Here is a 21,703-nt window from a genome sequence, read left to right on the forward strand (position 1 = left end):
CCTAGACCATCCCTGACAGGTGTTTGTCCAACTTGCTCTTAAAAATCCCCAATGATGGAGATTCCATAAGCTCCCTAGGCAATTTATTCCAGTGCTAAACCACTCTGACAGTTAAGAAGTTTTTCCTAATGTCCAATCTAAGCTGCCCTTGCTGCAATTTAAGCCCATTGCTTCTTGTCCTATCCGCAGAGTTTAAGAACAATTTTTATCCTTCCTCCTTGCAATAACCTTTTATGTACTTGAAAACTATTATCATGTCCCCCCCCTCAGTCTTCTCTTCTCCAGACTAAACAAACCCAATTTTTTCAGTCTTCTCTTTTTCAACCTTCTCCTTCTATTTCGTGACCTTGGCTGATGTGAGCATACAGGAACTGTTTCTTTAAAACCATAGCAGGAAGCCAGGCAGAAGGGTATGGGATAGGAAGAAGCATTGTAGCTGTAGGATATTACCATTTTCCTTATTTTAATATAGCTACTTGTTCAGGGTGTGACAAAAGTGACGCTGTGATTTTTACAATTATCATGTGACCACTAAGATACATTTCAGGTTCCCACATCCTCATGTTGTCAGGAAATCACTGTCAATTATTCTTTCAGTTCTGCACAAATGCACACTCTGTATTTGGACTTGTTACTCATTCCTCTCCCACCTTCTTCCTCTGGCTCTTTCCTCCAAGTTGGTGGGGCAGACAATGCAGGAGATTGTCCACAGAATCTTATCTTTTCAGTGAGGGGCCCAGTCAGATTGCTTCACGGGGGCTCCATATTAGCTCAAATAGGTCCTGTGCTGTCAGCAGTCCCCTCTGCCTTTTCCCTTCCCATAGGCTTCTGTCTCTCTTAACCTTGAAATGATCACACACTAAACTAGCTTTATGTTTAAATGTACTGCTGTCTTCCTCCTTGGGAAATCCGTCTGGCCAGTTGACCAGTAATGGGGAGACTTTGTGGGGATGCAGAATTTCAGTTCCCTAATCTTGTTGATTTCCATTTCTTTTGATCCTAAGCTTTATCATCATTGACTTGACTGACAAATCCAGAGTTGTGTTAAAGTCATTTCCCCCTCATCCCGGCTAAACATAAATTAAGCAAAATTAGGATGCAGTGGAACAGAAAAATATATATTTAGAATATAAAACTAAATTAAAAAACATACACCAGCACATTAAGATAGAGGACTGAACCATGCAGACGTTGGGAAATTCATAATGTAAGATTCCTATATCAATGTTAACTCGACCACATTGCATGCACATCCTGTTTATTAAAAGGCACGTTTTATAAAGTCTAAATTTCTGGCCAGATTTGACCTGAAAGCATCCTTTTAGGGCCCAGTTTTCAGATGGATCTCAGTTTCACGCATATTAAAATTGTCCCTGTGTTTTGTTCATATAAAGTTTTAGGCATAAATATTAGCATAGAGATGGATAAGTAACTAACTTGCAAGCACAAATTAGGACAGGTACTTAAATACCTAAATGGTAGAATTTGCATCCACAATTAATTATGGTTGCAAATAATGTGGGCATAATTTCTGTGGGTGTCTAGTGCACCAGAGAAGAAAATGGTCTCCTTTGAAAAGCTGGGGCTTAACGTTTCTGTCAGAATCTTCACTTCTTAATTTCCTGATTTTGCATGTTCAGTTCCTGAGCTCTAATACTGCACTAACTTAAGTTTCTGTATTTAATGTCCTATTTATTTATTTTTTAGGAAAAGTGGGGGATGGGAGAAGGGGAGGAAAGAAAAATAATGTGCTCAACATTGCATATCGGAATAGGGCATGAGTGGGTTCTTGGGTCTTCTGAAAATTTGGCACAAGGTTTCTCAAGTTGGGTAACCAAAATTAGTGAACTTGTCTGAAAATTGGCTGTAAATTTTTCTATAGCACATGTACAAACATGTAATTTGAAAACTATCTAATTTTTAAAATGCTAAGCTCTTTTTCATTTTCCATGTGGACAACAATCATGTCAAGTTTGAGCTCTTTTGAGGTACATGAACCCAGAAGAAAAGGACAAGAAAAGCTAATTATAGGAGTAGTAGTGTTTTGTGTATGTTCTGGTTTTGCTTTCCCCTGCACCTTTGCCCACATTAAACATACCTGCATTGATTTGGCTCCATTGTCCAAGAAAATTCTCCATGGGGCTGAGACAAAGTATGGAAAGTGTCACCTTCGAAGGATTTTTTTCAAGGCAATGACAAGCAACCGAAGAATGAGTTGGAAATGAAAACACTTGCTTAACCTTTACAAGTTTGTCACCTGCAAACTCTAATAATGGTATGAATTTTTACAGTGGACAGTTTGTGATTCACTGAGGATTTTCTCTCCTTTGTTTCGTTAACAGTTTGAGGGTCGAAAGTATTGTGAGCATGATTTCCAGATGCTGTTTGCACCCTGCTGTGGGCAATGTGGTAAGATCTCCATGTGCAAAACTATCTAGTCTCTTCTCTTCCCTGGGTAGAAGTCATGAGGCAAAGGATCACAGGGGATGAAAATTTTAACCCAAGGGTCATCCTAAGCATCAGGCTTTCTGGACAGTAACAAAGAATTACTCTGGCAGTGGTTAGGAATGAAGATGTTCTTCTGGTACTCTTGTGGGAGGAAGTGGTATTTTCAGCAAGTCAGAATATACTGGGCCTTGTGGCATTGAAAAGGAATGGGGGTGGATGTGGGGAAGAGATTTTTTGCTCAAATTTGGTTCTGTTTGCATCTAAGGGTTGTGTTTTTCTTTCCAAGGTGAGTTCATTATTGGACGTGTGATCAAGGCAATGAATAATAATTGGCACCCAGAATGCTTCCGTTGTGAGCTCTGTGATGTGGCACTTGCCGACCTAGGCTTCGTAAAAAATGCTGGCAGGTAAGAGAGAGCAGAGCCACAGGGGCTTAGCCCGGTACATTGTGGATGTGGGAGCAGGAGGTCTGTTAGCGCAATAAAACAAAAACACAGTGGCAGATGAAGAATAGAAAGGCACAGAATAAGCCTGGAGTAGGACTGAGTGGTTGGAAAGTGAGAGATGGGTAGAGAAAGGGCAATGGACAGGACACTGACTATCAAGGACATATGGGTAGAGGAGGGGCCTGAAGGCAGAATGCCAGTAGATTGTGGATAGATTTGGGTGAATGGGCAGGAGGCTGTCTGGAGAGGAAAGGATTCCAGGCGTGATGCTGGCCTACATGTGGGAGAGAAAGGGGCATGAGAGACTGAGGGCTTGGCTACACTGGAGAGTTGCAGCGCTGGTGGTGGGTTTACAGCGCTGCAACTTAGGGTACGTCTACACTACGGGATTATTCCGATTTTACAAAACCGGTTTAGTAAAACAGATTGTATAAAATCGAGTGCACGCGGCCACACTAAGCACATTAATTCGGTGGTGTGCGTCCACGGTCCGAGGCTAGCATCGATTTCTGGAGCGTTGCACTGTGGGTAGCTATTCTGTAGCTATGCCATAGTTCCCGCAGTCTCCCCCGCCCCTTGGAATTCTGGGTTGAGATCCCAGTGCCTGATGGGGCAAAAATCATTGTCGCGGGTGGTTCTGGGTAAATGTCGTCAGTCATTCCTTCCTCTGGGAAAGCAACGGCAGACAATCATTTCGTGCCCTTTTTCCCTGGATTGCCCTGGCAGACGCCATAGCATGGCAACCATGGAGCCTGTTTTGCCTCTTGTCACTGTCACCGTATGTGTACTAGATGCCACTGACAGAGGCGATTCAGCAGCGCTACACAGCAGCATTCATTTGCTTTTGCATGATAGCAGAGATGGTTATCAGCTGTTCTGTACCATCTACCATGCCATTGTAAATTGGCAATGAGATGACGGTTACACCAGTCCTTTTGTGCTGCACCATCTGCTGCTGTCATAGCTGCCTCTGGCTGAGATCGGCCGGGGGCGCAAAAGACAAAAATGGGAATGACTCCCTGAGTCAATCCCTCCTTTATGGTATCTAAAAATAGAATCAGTCCTGCCTAGAATATGGGGCAAGTGTACTAGAGACCCAGTGCATCAGAGAACCAGAGAGCACAGCCACTCCGTGTCAGATCCTGTAGAAATGATGAGCTGTATGCCATTCACAGGGGGTGCCCCTGCAACAACCCCACCTGTTGATTCCCTCCTCCCCCAGCCTTCCTGGGCTACCGTTGCAGTGTCCCCCATTTGTGTGATGAAGTAATAAAGAATGCAGGAATAAGAAACAGTGACTTGTTAGTGAGATAAAATGAGGGGAAGGCAGCCTCCAGCTGCTATGATAGTCCAGACAGGACATTAAGCAGTGTGGGGGAGAGGAGCCCAGCATCCTGCTGCTATGATAGTCCAGGCAGAACAGAATCTTTTCTTTACACATGAAGGGCGGGGGCTGATGGCGCTCAGCCCCCTGTTGCTATGATGAAGTTGGTTACCAGCCGTTCTGTACCATCTACTGGGAATGATAAGGAGTTTTTTACCCAGGCGCCCCCAGCCGACCTCACCGGAGGCCAGCCAGGAGCACTCACGGGATGATGATGAGGACGGATACCAGTCCTATTGTACTGCACCATCTGCCACAAGGCTGATGATGACGATGGATATCAGCCATATTGTACCATCAGCCACCCATGAGGGGGGGCGAGGATGCTGCCGTTGACTGCTGCAGCATCGCGTTGATCAGCAGCATTCAGTAAACATAGGGTGACATTTAAAAGAGTCAAGAGAGGATTTTTTTCCCTTTTACTTCTGGGGGTGGGTGAGGGGGGTAAATTGACGAGCTATGCCCTGAACCACCGCGGACAATGTGTTTGACACTACAGGCATTGGGAGCTCAGCCAAGAATGCAAATGCGTTTCGGAGACTGCAGGAACTGTGGGATAGCTTGAGTCCTCAGTCCCCCCTCCCTCCCTCCATGAGCGTCCATTTGATTCTTTGGCTTTCTGTTATGTTTGTCACGCAGCAGCGTGCTGAGTCCCTGCTGTGGCCTCTGTCTGGAGATTTTTTTAAAAATGCTTTGGAATTTCGTCTTCTGTAACGGAGCTCTGATAGAACAGATTTGCCTGCCCATACAGCGATCACATCCGTACGGTCCATGCTGGAGCTCTTTTTGGATTTTGATTTCGGACTGCATCACCACCCGTGCTGATCGGAGCTCCACGTTGGGCAAACAGGAAATGATATTCAAAAGTTCGCGGGGCTTTTCCTGTCTACCTGGCCACTGCATCCGAGTTCAGATTGCTGTCCAGAGCGGTCAGTGGTGCACTGTGGGATACTGCCCGGAGGCCAATACCGTCGATTTGCGGCCACACTAACCCTAATCCGATATGGTAATACCGATATTAGCGCTACTCCTCTCATTAGGGAGGAGTACAGAAACCGGTTTAAAGAGCCCTTTATATCGATATAAAGGGCCTCTTAGTGTGGACGGGTGTGGCGTTAAATCGGTTTAATGCTCCTAAAACCGGTTTAAACGCGTAGTGTAGACCAGGCCTTAGTAACTGTCCACACCTGCAAGGCACATCCAGCGCTGCATCTCCCTGGCTGCAGCGCTGGCCGTACACCTGATCTGCCTCAGGTATAACAAGTGCAGTGCTGGTGATGCAGCGCTGGGGAGCAAGTGTAAACAGTGATTAATCTTACTACACTGTAACTGACCTCCGGAACCTTCCCAAAATGCTTTAAGTACCAGATAACATTCTTTGTTTTGTTGTGATGCCTCTCTTTGTTTTGTTGTGAACTCTGGGCTCCCGGAGCTGCTTATCTAAAAAACAAACACAGCTCCTGTTTGCTGGAGCAGAGGCAGGCAGGGGAATTCCTTTGGAATGTGCACAGCTAGTGTTTGCTTGAGGAGAGAGATAATTTGCTTGAGGAGAGAAGTGGGGGGAGGGAGGGGTCCGTTTTGAAACAGCTGCTTATGTGGTCTGAAGGCTATTTGCATTTAGTGAATAAGAGAGGGGTGGGGGAAGGGGTCGAAAGTTTTAAAATGATTGAAGGTTGGTGCTGTGTATCTTCCAGTCCTTAGAACTTGCAAGGCAGGGAGCTGACACACAGTGTCGGCTCCAAAAATCCACTCTTTCTGTCTCCCCCACGCTCCCTGTCACACTCCACCCCACCCCCCTCTTTTGAAAAGCACGTTGCAGCCACTTGAACGCTGGGATAGCTGCCCATAATGCACCACTCCCAGCAGCGCTGCAAATGCTGCAAATGTGGCCACACTGCAGCGCTGGTAGCTATCAGTGTGGCCACACTGCAGCGCTTTCCCTACACAGCTGTACGAAGACAGCTGTAACTCCCAGCGCTGCACACCTGCAAGTGTAGCCATGGCCTGAGGGGGAGCCTCTGTTAATAAAAAGACCATCTCCTCACTGATCCTTTTAAACTATTTATTTTATATATGTATAATAGGTCTGAACAAGTCCAAAAAGTTTTTTGTTTTAAAAAAATTAATGGCAAAAATAATACAAAGAGGACATGAAACTTGTACAAAAGCACATCCCGGTAAGAAGAGAGACAGACAGTTTGGCAGATAGCTTTGAATTCTGAAGCACAGTGGATTAACTTCAGACTGTTATACCTCTGTCCAGCAGGGGTTGAGAGAGTCATTGAGTTGATGTTTCTACCCGCTGATGTGATCAACGTGGGAAAAGGAAAGAGGATTATTTGCTTCATCCTGTCCACCAGGGAACCTTCCATAATTACTTGCTGTTCAAGTAATCCTCCGTATAACACCAGTCTCTAGGCATCCAGAATTACAGTTAATGGATTTTCCTTTTGGCTTCTTGGCTAGTGTCTCTGATTGGCCAGTGCCTTTGACCAGGCTGGGTACCAGCTGGGAAAGCAGTCAGGATTCCAGAAACTTAACCAAGATAAAAAGCTATTTGATTTCATAATTTAGGATCTAAACTCTTGGAGACATCGAGAGCTCCTTCCCAAGGGCATGGGTAGAATATGTAAATAAGATTGATCTATCATATGGCTTTCTATTGTGCTCATCACTGCCGTACCTAAGCATTTCAGAGGCAAATATGATTGGCTTAGCAAGGTTCCTAGTGGACACAATGGATTCTTCTGCTCTTCTCCTTTTATAGCATGGGATTTCTCCTACCTCCTCTGCTTGTTTTAATATCCAGATGTGTTCCATTGGGTGCAACATTTATCAGTGAGGGTAGTTAAGCTAAACTAGGTTAGTGATCATATGTAGCAAATGAAATGTTTTTCAGACCAAACAAAACACTCTAAAGAGCGTTAAGGCTTTCCCCAAGCAGACTGGGTTTCACACTTTCAACATATCTACTTTTCATCTTCTTGGCTTTTTTTTTTTTTTTTACAGGGATTCAGTTTTAGGGTTCAGCATTTATAAACCAATGGAAGATATTCGCTTTACTGATTTTTTTCATGAGACTTCTTTCCATTCCCTTTTATTTTAGCCTGAGATTATTAAGGTGATTGATAATTCAAACAGGACTACACCCCAAGGCTTGTTCAGAAAATGCTGCCTGTAACCGAAGGCAGCTCCTAGGGCCTTAGACCACAAACCCAAGGACAGGTTGAAATATTAGCATGATGTTTACTGCTCATGCCCAAATCCTGGGCTTAGACAAGAGGCCTGTGGCGACAATAACTTGACATCCCTGGGGAATCAGGATGTCTCCCATTTATTCCAGCCACAGGTTTCCCTTTCCCCCTATTCAACAGGCATACCATATCCCCCCAACTCTCTACAAATATTCACAATAGATCTAGAGACACTACTATTCTCCTCTGATACCCCAGGACTGAATCACTTTGGCTGGCACAACATAGTATTTCAGGGGAGGGTGTGCATGTTGGGCAGGGGGCAATCACCCACTGAATCTAAGCGTATGTCTACACTACCCACCGGATCGGTGGGTAGCGATCAATCTATCAGGGATCGATTTATCGCGTGTAGTGTAGATGTGATTAATCAATCCCCGATCGCTCTCCCATCGACTGCTGAACTCCAGCAGTGCGAGAGGCGGAAGCAAAGTCGACGGGGAGCTGCGGCCGTTGATCCTGTGCTGCAAGGATATGAAGTATGTAATTTTAATTCGATCTAAGATACGACGACTTCAGCTACGCTATTCTCATAGCTGAAGTTGCGTATCTTAGATTGATTCCCCCTCCCCTGCCCCCCAGTGTAGACCAGGCCTTAGTCCTTGAATTCCAGTTGTTCTGTTTCTCAGGGTGGCCAACATTTGCTTGAATGAGCCTTGAGTATAAAACTCTTAGATGGAGAAATCATGGATTGATTACATTCTTGTTTCCTTCCTCCATCCTTAAATATTCAGGCCTCAGCTTCAGGATTGGGCAACAGATGCTGCTGCTGTTGCATTCATGTTCAGATGTCTTGTGATTTACTGAGATTACAATCTGTTTTCTGGTGGAGATGAGCCATTGCTGGTTGTAGCTGCATAGAATAACTGAACTCTCCTCCTTGATATTGCAGGAATGGTACTGACTCTGGGGGTAACATCTTTGTCCTTGGAGTCACTTGCTTTTACTCTCTAGAGAGTCTCTTGGCTATGTTGTGCCCGGAAGTGACAACAAATATGATCACTTGCTCACAATTCAGATTTAGCACTTAGTGAGCTCTCATTTGTCTTCCCTTCATAACTTGGAGGCATCATTGCAGCTCTTTTGCCACAAAACAAGCTGCACAAGGCCTCACGGAACTTCTCAGCCACAAAGAAATACATCACTGGGTCAAGGGCGCCATTCAGGCTGGTAAGGCAGGAAGTGATGCGGTTACTGAGTGCCAGGACTCGCTGGGTTTCACAGGAAGTCTTGGTGCCATCATAATGGAGAACATAAATGTAGCGATTGATGTGATAGGGTACGAAACAGACCAGAAAGATCATTAGGACAACTATGATCATCTTGATGGCTTTTTCCTTCAAGTGCTTCTCAACTCTGTTCCCACTCCTCAGGCTACGGATAATCAATAAGTAGCAGGTCACTGTAGTAATAAATGGAAAGGTGAATGCCACTGCCAAGGACACGAGAGCATGGCGTGATGCCTTCTCTCTGTAGAGCTGTAGGCAGACAGTCGTGTTGTTCATCTCAGCTGTCTGCACACTGACCAACAGAGGTGTCATTGCAACAGCAACTATAACCCAAAGAAAGGCACATGCCAAGTGGGCGTAAAGTGACCTGCGGAGTTTAATGGACTTCACAGGGTGCACGATGGCTAGAAAGCGGTCAACGCTGATGCACATGAGGAAGTAGATACTGGCATACATGTTGAGATAAAAAAGGAAGCCAATGAGTCTGCATGGGATCTCGCCAAATGGCCAGTGATTTCCAGAAAAGTGATATACTAGCCGGGTGGGTAGAACCAGCACAAAAAACAGGTCGGCCACAGCAAGATGCATCAGGAAAATATTGGCTGGAGTGCCTGACTTTTGGTCTCGGATGAAGAGCCAAAGAGCTAGGGTATTGCCAGCAAAAGCCAGGATGAAATCCAGGAGATAAAAAGTGGCAAAAAGGATGTTCTCTATATGGGTCTCTTTGCCACATTGTTCTGAAGTTTCCAGGGAGGAGTTGAGGAATAGGCTTGAAGGATCTGCTGGACCATTCATTCCTCACTACAGCTCTGGGGCACCAACCAGGGACCTGAAAAAAATCAAGAAAACAGATCTTACAAAGAACCTTGGTAATGGTGAGACCGCATGGAAATGAGTCAACATGTCTCCTGCTTGCTGAGAGAAGTAATTAAAAGGACACTGCCCAATTTTTATAAACTCAGAGTCTGACCTACTTCAGAATTATAAACTCCTCCCTCTCAATTGGGTTTTCCAGACCTTTCCTGTCATTTGAAGAAAACATTGTAATGCAATTAACTGGCTGTACATTTATCTCCAAGATATTCTGAGACTTAGTAAGTGATAAAGATGCTAGACACCCTGTACCAGGTTAACAGAAAAGTTGAAATAGGCACTATACAGTCAGAGAGCGACTGATTTTTGGCATGGTACCAAAATATTGGTACTATTTGTCCTAGGATTTAAAGAGCTCCTGTGACACAGGGCCAGAAAGGGTTAAGCAACTTGCAGACTAAATTAGCCAAATTGAACCTTTAAAGACATATTAGAGAAGTATATAAATGGTAATTAGGGCTGTTCCTTAGCAATAGCTAACATAGCCCTGTTAAATAGACTAGAGCTTTGACATGCAAACCTGTATTGTTAGAGAATTAGAGGTAGTACTAATTGTATGTGTTTACTGTATATACTCATTCATAAGCCAAATATTTTTGGTAAAAAACTGACACATCAAAGAGCAGGGGTTGGCTTATAAATGGGTCTACACCAAAATTTGATGATTTTAAACTCTATGGAATCATTGCTTTGAATATCTAATATATTGTCATTTTGTTTACCTGGAGCGTCTGCAGGCATGGAGCCCCTCAGCTCCCAGCGGCTGCGGTTCGCTGTTCCCAGCCAATCAGAGCTGCAGGAGCTCCCATTGTCAGGGAACAGCAAACTGCGGCCACTGGGAGCTGAGGGGCTCCGTACCTGTGAATGCTCCAGGTAAACCAAAAATCCAGGCCCACTAGCGGCTTACCCTAATGGGCCAGGAGCCAAAGTTTGCCAACCCCTGAAATATAGGGTCAGCTTATGAAAGGGTGATACAGTTTTTGCTGTTTTTACCTATCCATCTTGGGGGGTCGGCTTATAAACGAACAGGCTAATGAATGAGTATATATGGTACTTATATCTTGTTAGATGTTAACCATGTAAATAGATGAATCCTGTCTATTGATTCGGAGAGCAAAAGGGAATATTAACATTTAAATGAAACTTGGGTGTAATAATTTCATTGTCTGTACTTCTCTTTGAAGTTTGTATAAATTATCTATGAACTGCTTAATAGATAAATATCTTGTACTAATTAATTACTAGTAATGCTTAGGAAATAGAAGGTTACTTCAAAAGCCTATTGTTCAGCCAAGGACTGTGTGCTGTCAAGAGGCTGCAAAAATCTCTGTTAAAAACGCTTGGGACCTCAGATCTGCTTAAGCTTCATAGGGAAGTTTGAGTCGCAAGACTGTGGTCTCCAGTGCCATTCTGGATAGCCCTGGTATTGGATATGGACATTGGACTATAACCTAATGAAGTGATTCTGGAAAGGATGCTTTGCAACTCTAAGCTCACCATCTGTACTATAAAACTGACCTAAGAACTCTCTTCATACCTGTATGTATAATGATCTTTTAACCAATACGCTCTCTTCTTTTTTTAATAAATCTTAGTTTAGTTAATAATAATTGGCTGTAAGTGTGTATTTGGGTAAGATCTGAAATATTCATTAACCTGGGAGGTAATGTGTCCGATCCTTTGGGATTGGTAGAACTTTTTATATGATGAACAAGATTTTTAGTAATCCTCATCATATTTGACTTGGCTGTCTGGGAGAAGGCTGGGTTGCTTTAAGGGAACTGTGTTTTTGGCTTCTGAGTAACCAATAAGGTATTATAGAAGCTGTTTTGTGACTGGCTTGGTGGATCTAAGTATTGGAATAACCACCAGTTTTGGAGATTCTGCCCTTCTTTACAGTTTGCCCTAATTGAGCAATCTCAGCATGGCACCCCTGGGACTACAGTCACAGGTCCTTATACAGAAACTTCACTGGAGACATAGGTATCCTTTGTTTTTTAAAAAAAACAAACAACCTTTGAGAGTATCTGGCTTATTGCTGGAGAGAATGGGGAGGGGAGAGTTCATATATCCATCTCTGGTAGAAATGTCTCTAGGTGCATGGTTCCTGGGAACAGGTGCCAGGAATTTTTTTATTTTTTTTAACCGGAAAATCCCCAGAGTTGGTTTTGTTACTGGGCTGGGATTCAGAAGAAAGTTCTTCCAAACAGTGCAGTGGCTTCTGCCTCAATTGATTCAGACAGTGAAACGCTATTGACTTGCTTTGGGAAAGAGCACTGGACTTCCCTGGCTGTTACGAGGGGAATTTCTCTGCTACTGTGTTCCTTTTTCAGTGGTTGCATGTTCCTCTTCCTTGAAAGCTCCAGTAACTATATCTGCTGCAACTGACCCTGTAGCTTTCTCAACCAGCAACATAGTGAAATTGACCTTATTCTTGTCACTCTCACTGCTGCCCACAGCAGCAGTGCAAAATGACCAGACTTTCATGGACACTTACCCAGAGCTTTTCTATGATATGCAACCGATCTTGAATTAGAATCTCTAACTCTTACTCTGGCTTTGAGTCTTTTATATTATTCCCCTCACCTGCTCCCTAGTCTATAAAATGAAAATATGACAAAACTGTGAGCTGGATCCCTTCCTGAACTACATCTGTACATGGAGTTGAGTCTATTGTACATCTCCCACTGTCTCTGAGGGATGTGGGGAGGGGAGAGTGGGTCAGATGTGTCTGCAGCACCATCCCCTTGTCTATGGGGCCCATTGAGAGTGCTTCACTGGGACACAGCGAAGACAGTGGAAGGATTCCCCTAGCAAAGGAAAACCTGCAGGGGTTGATGCCATGATCCACTACATGGAAACTCCTTTGAGGTGTCAACTTGGGCTCACAAGATCACTAGTTACTCTTGAAAATGTAGGCTAATGTATTTTGGGATATACAGGGTAGCAGCCAGCAAAGGAACAAAGTGAATGTCAGTATGATTCACCTGCTGCTGTATTAACCGGGGTATGGGGGAGATTCACTTGAGACTAAGGGACATCATGAAGGTACATGGGCTCTGTGTAGAAAGCCTTGGGCTCTGGCAGATCCCAAAAATCTGTGTTCAGACCACCTGCATGCTAACCCACATGCGCAATCGAATGATCTGTTGGGAACTGAGAGAAAACTTTTGGGAATTTTCTTCCTCCACAACAATCCCAGGGATCATGGCATCAACCCCTGTAGGTTTTTCTATTAGCACCTGCAACATTTTTACCAAAACCACATTAAACTGTTGTACTTAGCTAGTTGAGGACTTATGTCAAACTTTATTATTTCTACTTGTTTGCTTAAAATGGGGATCAAGTATCTGGTTTTCCTCCTTTTATTTAAAAATAAAAGGCTCTAGTATTCTGTCATACTGGTCCAGATTCTGAATTGGCAAAGGGAGTGTTTAACGCCAAGGCACTGGTACTGCTGTGGTATTTGACCAGTAGTACAGGATGGTATAGTATATTTGTATAAGGGGAAGCAGTAAAGGAAGCTGAAGAAGTCGGAGGGAGAGGGTGCTGGGATAGATGGAGGAAATATTAGGTAGGGAAGGAAGCCCACAAGGGGAGCAGGAGTGGTCTGGGATGTATTGGAGATTACAGAGGCAGTGGGAAGTGGAATTGGGTCCGAAAAATATCTGGAAAAGAGTGTTTTCCTTAAGTAACAATCGCACAAGTCAAGGAGAATGTCTGTTTGGTGTAGGAGTTTGGCTTTTGTCCAGGCAACCCCTGTCTGTGTGAAACAGCCACTCTTTACTTTCACATCATTGCTGTTAATTAAGATATGTAAATAGATGCTTCCTCCTTTCTGATCAGCCAGTTCCCCCTTACCCTAGTTAACAAACCATTGAGATGGTTGCTGATGTTATCGAAGATGCCTCTGGCAAAAACCTTGCTGCATCCTGAAATTATACAGCAGTAGACGAGTGGCTGCTGCAGAGGGTAATGCCCCACCTTCCCTCAGAGCTATGATTATTGCTCAGGAACATTTAAGAGGTGAAATTTCTGGTGAAGAATAGTCCAGTAACACAGACACTGGAAACAGAATCCCAAGAAAACACCTGTCTTTCAGATAGGTGGATAGAAGTGGGCATACTCTGAACCAGACTTCTTTCACTGCCAAGCTGGTTGACAGACAAGAAGGATGAAGATCAATAGAAGTGAGAATGGATAGAATTAAGAAATAGAAATTCTCCCATCTGGCCACAGTGGGTCCCTCTTTCTCTGTGTTGAAATGCTGTGCAGCTCAGCTGTGAAGTTTGGAGATTTAGGACTACAGGATCCTTTGTGCTCCAACCAGCTGTGTGCTTGTTCCTGTTTATTACTGAAAGAATAAAAATGAGAGTATGAGGACAGCCTGCCTCAATGCTTGAACGGAACACTGATCCATGGACCACATTTTTCAAAGCACAGCACATTCTGTAACAGTGGACATGCATATTTGCCCCACATTTACATGTGCAAAATGGAGACTTGTTGATAAATGCAAAGTAATGCACATTAGCAAACATAATCCCAACTATATTAGGTGTTACCACTCAAGAAAGAGGTATTGGAGTCATTGTGGATAGTTCTCTGAAAACATCCGCTCAATGTGCAGCAGCAGTCAAAAAAGCTAACAGAATGTTGATCATCATTAAGAAAGGGATAGATAATAATATATCATATTGCCTCTGTATAAATCCATGGTACGTCCACATCTTGAATACTGCGTGCAGATGTGGTCACCCCATCTCAAAAAAGATATATTGGAATTGGAAAAGGTTCCGAAAAAGGCAACAAAAATTATCAGAGGTATGGAATGGCTTTTGTATGAGGAGAGATTAATAAGACTGGGGACTTTTCAGCTTGGAAAAGAGACAACTAAGGGGGGATATGATTGAGGTCTATAAAATCATGACTGGTGTGGAGAAAATAAATAAGGAAACATTATTTACTCCTTCTCATAACACAAGAACTAGGGGTCACCAAATGAAATTAATAGGCAGCAGGTTTAAAACAAATCAAAGGAAGTATTTTTTCACATGATGCACAGTCAGCCTGTGGAACTCTTTTCCAGAGGATGTTATGAAGGCCAAGACTATAACAGTTCAAAAAATAACTAGATAAGTTCATGGAGGACAGGTCCATCAATGGCTATTAGCCAGGATGGGCAGGGATGGTGTTCTAGCCTCTGTTTGCCAGAAGCTGGGAATGAGTGACAGGGGATGGATCACTTGATGATTCCCTGTTCTGTTCATTCCCTCTGGGGCACCTGGCCTTGGCCACTGTCGGAAGACAGGATACTGGGCTAGATGGACCTTTGGTCTGACCCAGTACAGCCGTTCTTATGTCCTTATGAGACTTGCCTCTTTGTGTACATGCTTCCCAGGTTTGCACATGGAAAGATAGTGTTTGTGGAGTATACACATTTTTGCTGGTGTTACTTTGGAAAAAACCTTGTGAGTTTAGTCCCTAAATGAAAGTGGTATTGGAAGCTAAAAGACTTGTTATCCTTATTTTTTCTATTTTACACCAAAGGAGGAGGAAACCTTACCCCTTTAATGGCTATTGAAGACAGGGCACTTCCACATTAATACTCATTGTGTGACTCTTTGAATTTACACTCTTTGTGCTACCACTCCATTTATTTAAATAATTCCATCCACAAACAAATGTGTAAGGAGGCATGATCCTGCATAGCAAGAGTTAGATTAGACTGTGGTTAGCCATTAGTTTTATATTCACTTATAACACCCTGTTAAAAATGAAACACCAGGTGGATGTGAGTCTAAAAGGCTGGCATCGGGTCATCTTACAGTCCAGACAGAGATTTCATTTGCTGTAGGCTAGGTTTTTGGTGGAATCTTCCTCCGGGCAACAGTTTGCTCCCCATCTGCAGCCCCAACATTAAGGGACTTGGAGTGATGTGCATTTTATCATTTTATCTTAAAATTCTCTGAGGTGATCAGATTCTGTTAGAACTGACTTCCTGTGGTGCATTTGGGGTTTGAGATAGTTTTCTGTCAGTATCTGACACAGAATAGCAAAGACACCAATGATGAAATCCTGGCTCTGTTGAAGTCAATGACAAAACTCATTTGACTTCAGTGGTGCCAGGATTTCACCACAGGACTGCAGGGGGTTGAGTGAGGAATATCAAGAAGTCCAGTAGGGTAGTCACAGGGAGGAGAAACATCTTGGGGATTGGGGCTGCAGGAGTTGATTAAATGTTGATGGCTCTAGCTCACATATGTTCTTATCTGTCAAAAGTCAGTATCGTTATGGGAGGAAGCTGCTGTTACATATGTTACCCTGTGAGAGCCTCTCTTTCTTTCTTTGTCAGAAGGTGTGAAGAAAATAAATGGCTCTTTTTACTGTGATACAGCATGGCCAGAGGGCAGCAGGAGAGTGATAGAGGGGAGATATGTAAGCCCAAGCATGATGAGAGCCTTATTGCCTGTAGAGGGAAGAGAGGCTGCTACAGTTTAATTAGAGCACCTGAAGCCAATTAAGCCAATTAGAGCACCTGGAGCCAGTCACCTGATTAAAAAAAAAACCCGCTTCAATCAGACAGTTGGAGGAGTTGAAGCAGAGTGGTTTGGTGTTGGAGCAGAGACCAGTTTGAAGGAGAGCAGTTTGAAGGGAAGCAGAGGAGAGCTTGGAAAAGTGCTGTGGCGGGCCAGAAGACCAAGACCTAGGTAAAGGGAAACACGGCTTGTACAGAGCAGAGGGACTCCATAGACACAAAGGGTTGGGAGAAACCTTGCCTAAGCAGAGAGAGGGCAGGAAGCCCCACAAAATGAAGGGCTGCAGAGGGAAGTAGCCCAGGGGAAGGAATCACTAGTTCGAGTGGTTTCTCCCCGGGCTGGGACCCGGAGTAGAGGGCGGGCCCGGGTCCCTCCCTCTCTATGCCCCCTCTTTGGGATACTAGTGGTACAGTTAATACCCCAGATCAGGGCTGAGAAGTGGCGCCCTGAACACCCCTACAAGAAGAGAAAACGTGAGACCCATCATAGTAGTGCCGGCAATTTGCTACATTACAAAACCCTTTCAGTTAGGTTCTAAACTCAAATGATCCTCCGAGTTTTAACTCGTGCTGTTTTAACATACTTTAATTTTTGTAGCCATTAGTGTTGATTGTTGACTTGAAAATGAAGGTGTCCTTGGCATTTGAGTAGCTCAGGAGAAGTTTATGTATCACTAGAATTAATTGCTGCATTGGCTTTGAGAATTGAAATGCTAATTTAAAAAATGTGCGGTTTTAAATGTTCATAGCACAATAACACTAGAGCTGTGGGAAACCAGGGATGGCTTTACTCTGTGCCTCTGGTAATAACACATGAAGAAGGTTTAGCAAATTATTATAATTTTTTTTTTAAAATCTGATTAAAAATAAACATGCACATTTTTGTATTAGGCTTTTAGTTTATTTTTGTTCTATTGTGGTACACTGCAGAATAACTCTGTAATCTCTAATGAACTTGTCACTGTAGCATGTACAAATGCTTTTGCTTGAAGCTAATTAGAAATCATATCTCCTTTTTTAAATTATCTAGTATCCGGGGCTTGTTCTACAACGCAAGAGGTTCTGAATCTGTAGGCAGAAGAATTCTTTAGTTGTCTGGTTCCCAAGCCCAGAATTCCACTTGACTTGCGCTGCTGGGGTAGTGTGAGTATTTAGTGATTTACAGATTGCTGAATAGAGCTCTATTCTGGGGTTAGCCATTATTCCAAGCCTCCCATAGCTGATTTATAAGCAGGGATGTAGTTAGTCATTTAGAATGTGTGCATACAGCCATATTTTATGGCCCTCCCCCTCTCTCACACCCACACTACATTGATACTCTCTTGGATAGTTATAATAGTTTATACAATGATATTACTGTTCCAATGGGTGTTCTTCCTATTTGTTAATAAAAACCTGATGAAGAATAAGCAAAACTTTCTAGTTCATCTTAAATAAGAAATCAAGCTAGCTTGGTTTTTGCTACAATCTAAGTGCTTCCTAGCTAGAAGCGCATGATGAATTCTTTGGTGGACTTCACAGTTTTCTGCTCTTCTCTCATTCTTTTGATTAAAGGTGGTTCTGCCTGGGGAATGATCTGTTTTGTTTTAAATGATCAGTGCTGATGATGGTGGAAATGCTTTGTCAAGCAGGAAGATCTTGCATCTTTCCCAGAAGATCATTTAACACTGGATGAAACTCCCTCCCTCCAGAGCTGACTTCCCTCTGGCTGAGAATACTCGGTTGCCCATGGGAAATTAATAATGTAATGAGGTGACATTTGTGGTGTATGCCTGTCTGTACTAATGGCTGAAAATGGAGACATTTGGAAAGCTATTCTAATTTAGGGGATAAGAGTGATTATAATGAAATTCTTTGTGGACTCTATTTGTTTAACAACTCATACACTGTGTGTATTAGCCACTCTGTACATCTCCCACCACCCTCGCTGACTCGGCTACAACAGCGTAAAGCCAGCAGGAAAGTGCCTCCATTATTCTACCAGCCAAAGCCAGTTCTCTTACCTGTTGACGGCGCAGTCCTACCAGTGAAGGGTAAAGTCCTTCTAGAGTAAATCTCTGGGAGCTCCTTTTGATGCCAGCGAATCAAGGGGAAGCGTCAAAGCTGAAAGCCGTCTGATGATTCAGAAAGAGCAGACCGTTTCAGACTTAGTGAGGGTGGAAGAGAGAGACCCTCTATATAGAGTCCTGCTAGCTCTGATAGTGCATTATCAGCTCACACAACAGACGAGAGGAGATGGCACACTTGCAAAGAAAGGCAGTTTTCATTCCAGCTGACGCCTTGGAAGGGGTGAACCGCTGCTGCTGCTGTTATTTTTTTGAATATTTCAGTGTTTGTCCTGCTTCTTAAAGTCTCTCTGAACCCCCTAGTCTTTTACACTGACTCTTTGGAGTTCTGTGATTATTTTAGAGGGGTGGAAAGGGGTATTGGGAGGGGGGGAGTCTGGTATTAATAGACACAATAGGACACTTGAGAATGGGATAATTCCATAATGGTAGGAGTGGGGGTGAGAGGGGTGGCTGCTATGGCAACAGCTCTGTGATTCCAAAACTTCACTTTGCTTGCAATAGAGGAGGGTCTATGGGACAGCAGAGAGGGTTTGTGAATGGGGAGGGGTTGATAATGGTTTATCAGTGCAAAGGGTTGAAGGCCCCTTATTCAGCTGAATGAGAGGGGTCTTTTTCAGGACACTTGCTGCAGGGTCCCAGTGTCCTGCCCTGTATAATTAGTCCCCATTTGACAGTGCTGAATAAAATTGATGCCTTTATCCAGGGATGAGCACAGCTGCATGCTCTCTTATAATGGGGCGCTGTCTGCTTTTTGTGGGGACTGTGGCTCCGTCTGGGAGGACAGTGGTTCCAGCCCTGCAAAGAGACTATTACACAAAAGAGGACTTAAAAAGTGAGAAAATAATAATCATACTTTCAGCTTATGCAGGCGCTTTCCATCTGAGGATCATAAATGTTTGAGGCCACACAACACCCCTGTGCCACATGGAAGTATTTTTAGCCCCATTTTACAGATGGGGAAACTTGAGGTTAAGTGGCTTGCCCAAAGTCCCACAGGAAATCCAAGAGAGAGAGCCTGGAATAGAACCCAGATCTTCTGACTCCTAGTCAGTTTGTTGTGTTAGCCATGACACCACCTTTCCTTTACCATTGTTCCCTGTAGTTGATGGGCTCTTTGAGAGAATACCTTTAAATCTTAACCAGGGATATACGCGTGACTGTAGTGAGGGAGAACTAAGCATGCTTTTGTCAGCTTGGACGATGGTGAGAAAATAGGCGTAGATTATTTTCTCCATTTGCCTGCTATGTGTTCAATTTAGCCAAACCTCCACACCCAGCAAACAACACTACTGCTGGGAAGACAGCCGATGGGTGAACTAAACTAAAGACCACCCCATGAGAGCTTTTAAATACTGGGCATCAAACTGGCTGATTCAGCTCCTTGTCTTTTGATTAGTCTCTGTGTAAACAGGAGCACTGACCTTTACAGCTGTTTATCTTTTATCCCTTTTGTCACAGACTTCACTCCCAGCAATGTCAGTCGCATGCCCTGCCCAATCAGGACTTGTGCTTCTGTTGCAGTTTGAAAAGTATTAAGTGTTTGCAGCACAGAGCTGCAGACTCCCTTGTTTGTCTTAAACTTAATAGGGAGCTTTTGGGTAGAAGGGCTATGATTCAAAGACTCTCTGGTTTGTCCTGGTTAGTGAGGACTAATGGATCCAACCATGATGGAGGCACTTTAGCAATGTACCTTCAAGAGGAGCACTGAGAGTGAACTCCCTTCAACAGAGCAGTCAGAGGATTGTGTGCTTAGATTTATGTAAACACAAACACAATTATAGATTTGTAGGAACATACTTACGTACATATGTGCACACAAGCTCTCCGCTGTGTTGATAAGACATTTATTAGCTACTCTGATATGCACACCTTTGAGTGTCTTTATTGCTACGTACAAAAGCAGATGCTTCATGCATAGTGATTTGGGCCCACGTGCGGTCTCCATTGTGTTTGTAAGCTTAGTGCACACTTGCAGTTACAGACAGCTAAACTGTCTACTGTTTTTACTGCACTTGACATCTGCAGTGAAGAGAAGAAATGCCACATAAAGAGGCCTAGGAAATACCTAACTGTATCTGAATGGGGCAGGTGGAGTTACAAGGCTACCTCAGGGTTTGGTTAACACTAGCACCACTAGATGACGTTTAACTCCCATCCTCTAGAGCAGTGGGGTTAGAACAGCGACTGCTGTCTTTGGAAGAAGGTTACAGAAACCTGTAACCCTAACCAAAAATGTGCAGAGCACGACTCTCTTCTAGAAAGATTCTACAGTGCTAATGCTACCCTTTCTTTCCAATTTTCACCCAGGCACCTGTGCAGGCCTTGCCATAATCGGGAGAAAGCCAAGGGGCTAGGCAAGTATATCTGTCAGAAGTGCCACCTGATAATCGATGAGCAGCCTCTGATGTTCAGGAATGACTCCTACCATCCAGATCACTTCAACTGCACCCACTGCGGGTATGTTCTCCTCTCTCAGCTTTCATCAGTAAACCAGGGAAATGTCCTGTATGGACAACAGTTCAGTCTCTTTCTGGACTGTGTAATCGTCAGCTACACTTTGCAGCCTTTAAGTTGTCTGGCAGACAAGAAGTTCTGTATGTGAAAGATCAAAAAAGTTGGGATCAAATGGATAGAAGAATTGGAGTTATTCTGTTCAGCTATATAGGGTTCTCCTTCCTCCATGCATTGCTTACTGGGCACCATTGCTTACTGGGCACCATTGTCTACTGGAAATGAGCCACTCTCAAAGGTCCTGTTTTACATTACAAAAATAACCTTGTTTAAACATGGTTGTGGCCAAACTGCTCCGCATGATTTAGCCTTGCATTTGTGGACAGAAAGACCTGTTAGATAACCACCATGTTATAAAGTGGTTTGACCACAGCCATGTTTCACAAGCATAATTCAGGATGCCTGTGTTTATAGTGTAGATGGGGGCCAAAACATGGAAGTTGGCTTTGAAGTTCACTCTTCCACAGGTTCATCTTAGATAGTCATGTCTGGAGGGAAGCTCACGTAAGGTTAATCATGAAACAGCTGTTGGCTGGGGCTTGGGTCGGTGCTGTTGCTTCAAGAACACTTGTTTGTGTTGTTTTCAGGAAGGAGCTGACTGCTGAGGCCAGGGAGCTGAAAGGGGAACTCTATTGCCTGCCCTGCCATGACAAGATGGGTATCCCAATCTGTGGAGCCTGTCGCAGGCCTATCGAAGGACGAGTAGTCAATGCTCTGGGGAAGCAATGGCATGTTGAGGTGAGATCAGTGTGAAGCTGCCTGTGGAATGCATACTGCCAGAGGTCTAATGCAAGTTGGAGGCTGTTATGGTGAACATTAGAAATTTCCACCATTCCTGTTTAGGCCAAATTCAGACTGTATTTACCTGGGGTGAGCTTTACCTGGGTAAGTCACATGCACTAGAGTTGTGAATGGTGCACTTCATCTTTTGCACAATAACAATACATTGTT

At 43.8% G+C, this 21,703-nt stretch overlaps 2 protein-coding genes across 4 annotated transcripts in view; one reads left to right on the forward strand and one right to left on the reverse strand.

Annotated features, from left to right (window-relative positions):
* Nucleotides 1-21,703, forward strand: part of LIMS2 (LIM zinc finger domain containing 2) — a 55,985-nt gene that overhangs the window by 24,001 nt on the left and 10,281 nt on the right. For all 3 annotated transcript variants that reach the window (XM_039487809.1, XM_039487810.1, XM_039487808.1), the window contains exons 3-6: nt 2,343-2,409; nt 2,735-2,855; nt 20,549-20,698; nt 21,340-21,490. In XM_039487809.1, the coding sequence (XP_039343743.1) occupies nt 2,343-2,409; nt 2,735-2,855; nt 20,549-20,698; nt 21,340-21,490 (489 nt within the window). The remainder of the gene's footprint in view (nt 1-2,342; nt 2,410-2,734; nt 2,856-20,548; nt 20,699-21,339; nt 21,491-21,703) is intronic.
* On the reverse strand, nt 8,073-9,556 carry GPR17 (G protein-coupled receptor 17). The gene has a single exon (XM_039487812.1). The coding sequence runs from the start codon at nt 9,554-9,556 to the stop codon at nt 8,540-8,542; it is 1,017 nt and encodes a 338-aa protein (XP_039343746.1). The 3' UTR covers nt 8,073-8,539.

Source organism: Mauremys reevesii, linkage group 9, assembly GCF_016161935.1.
Source record: "Mauremys reevesii isolate NIE-2019 linkage group 9, ASM1616193v1, whole genome shotgun sequence".
In the NCBI taxonomy this organism is placed as follows: domain Eukaryota; kingdom Metazoa; phylum Chordata; order Testudines; family Geoemydidae; genus Mauremys; species Mauremys reevesii.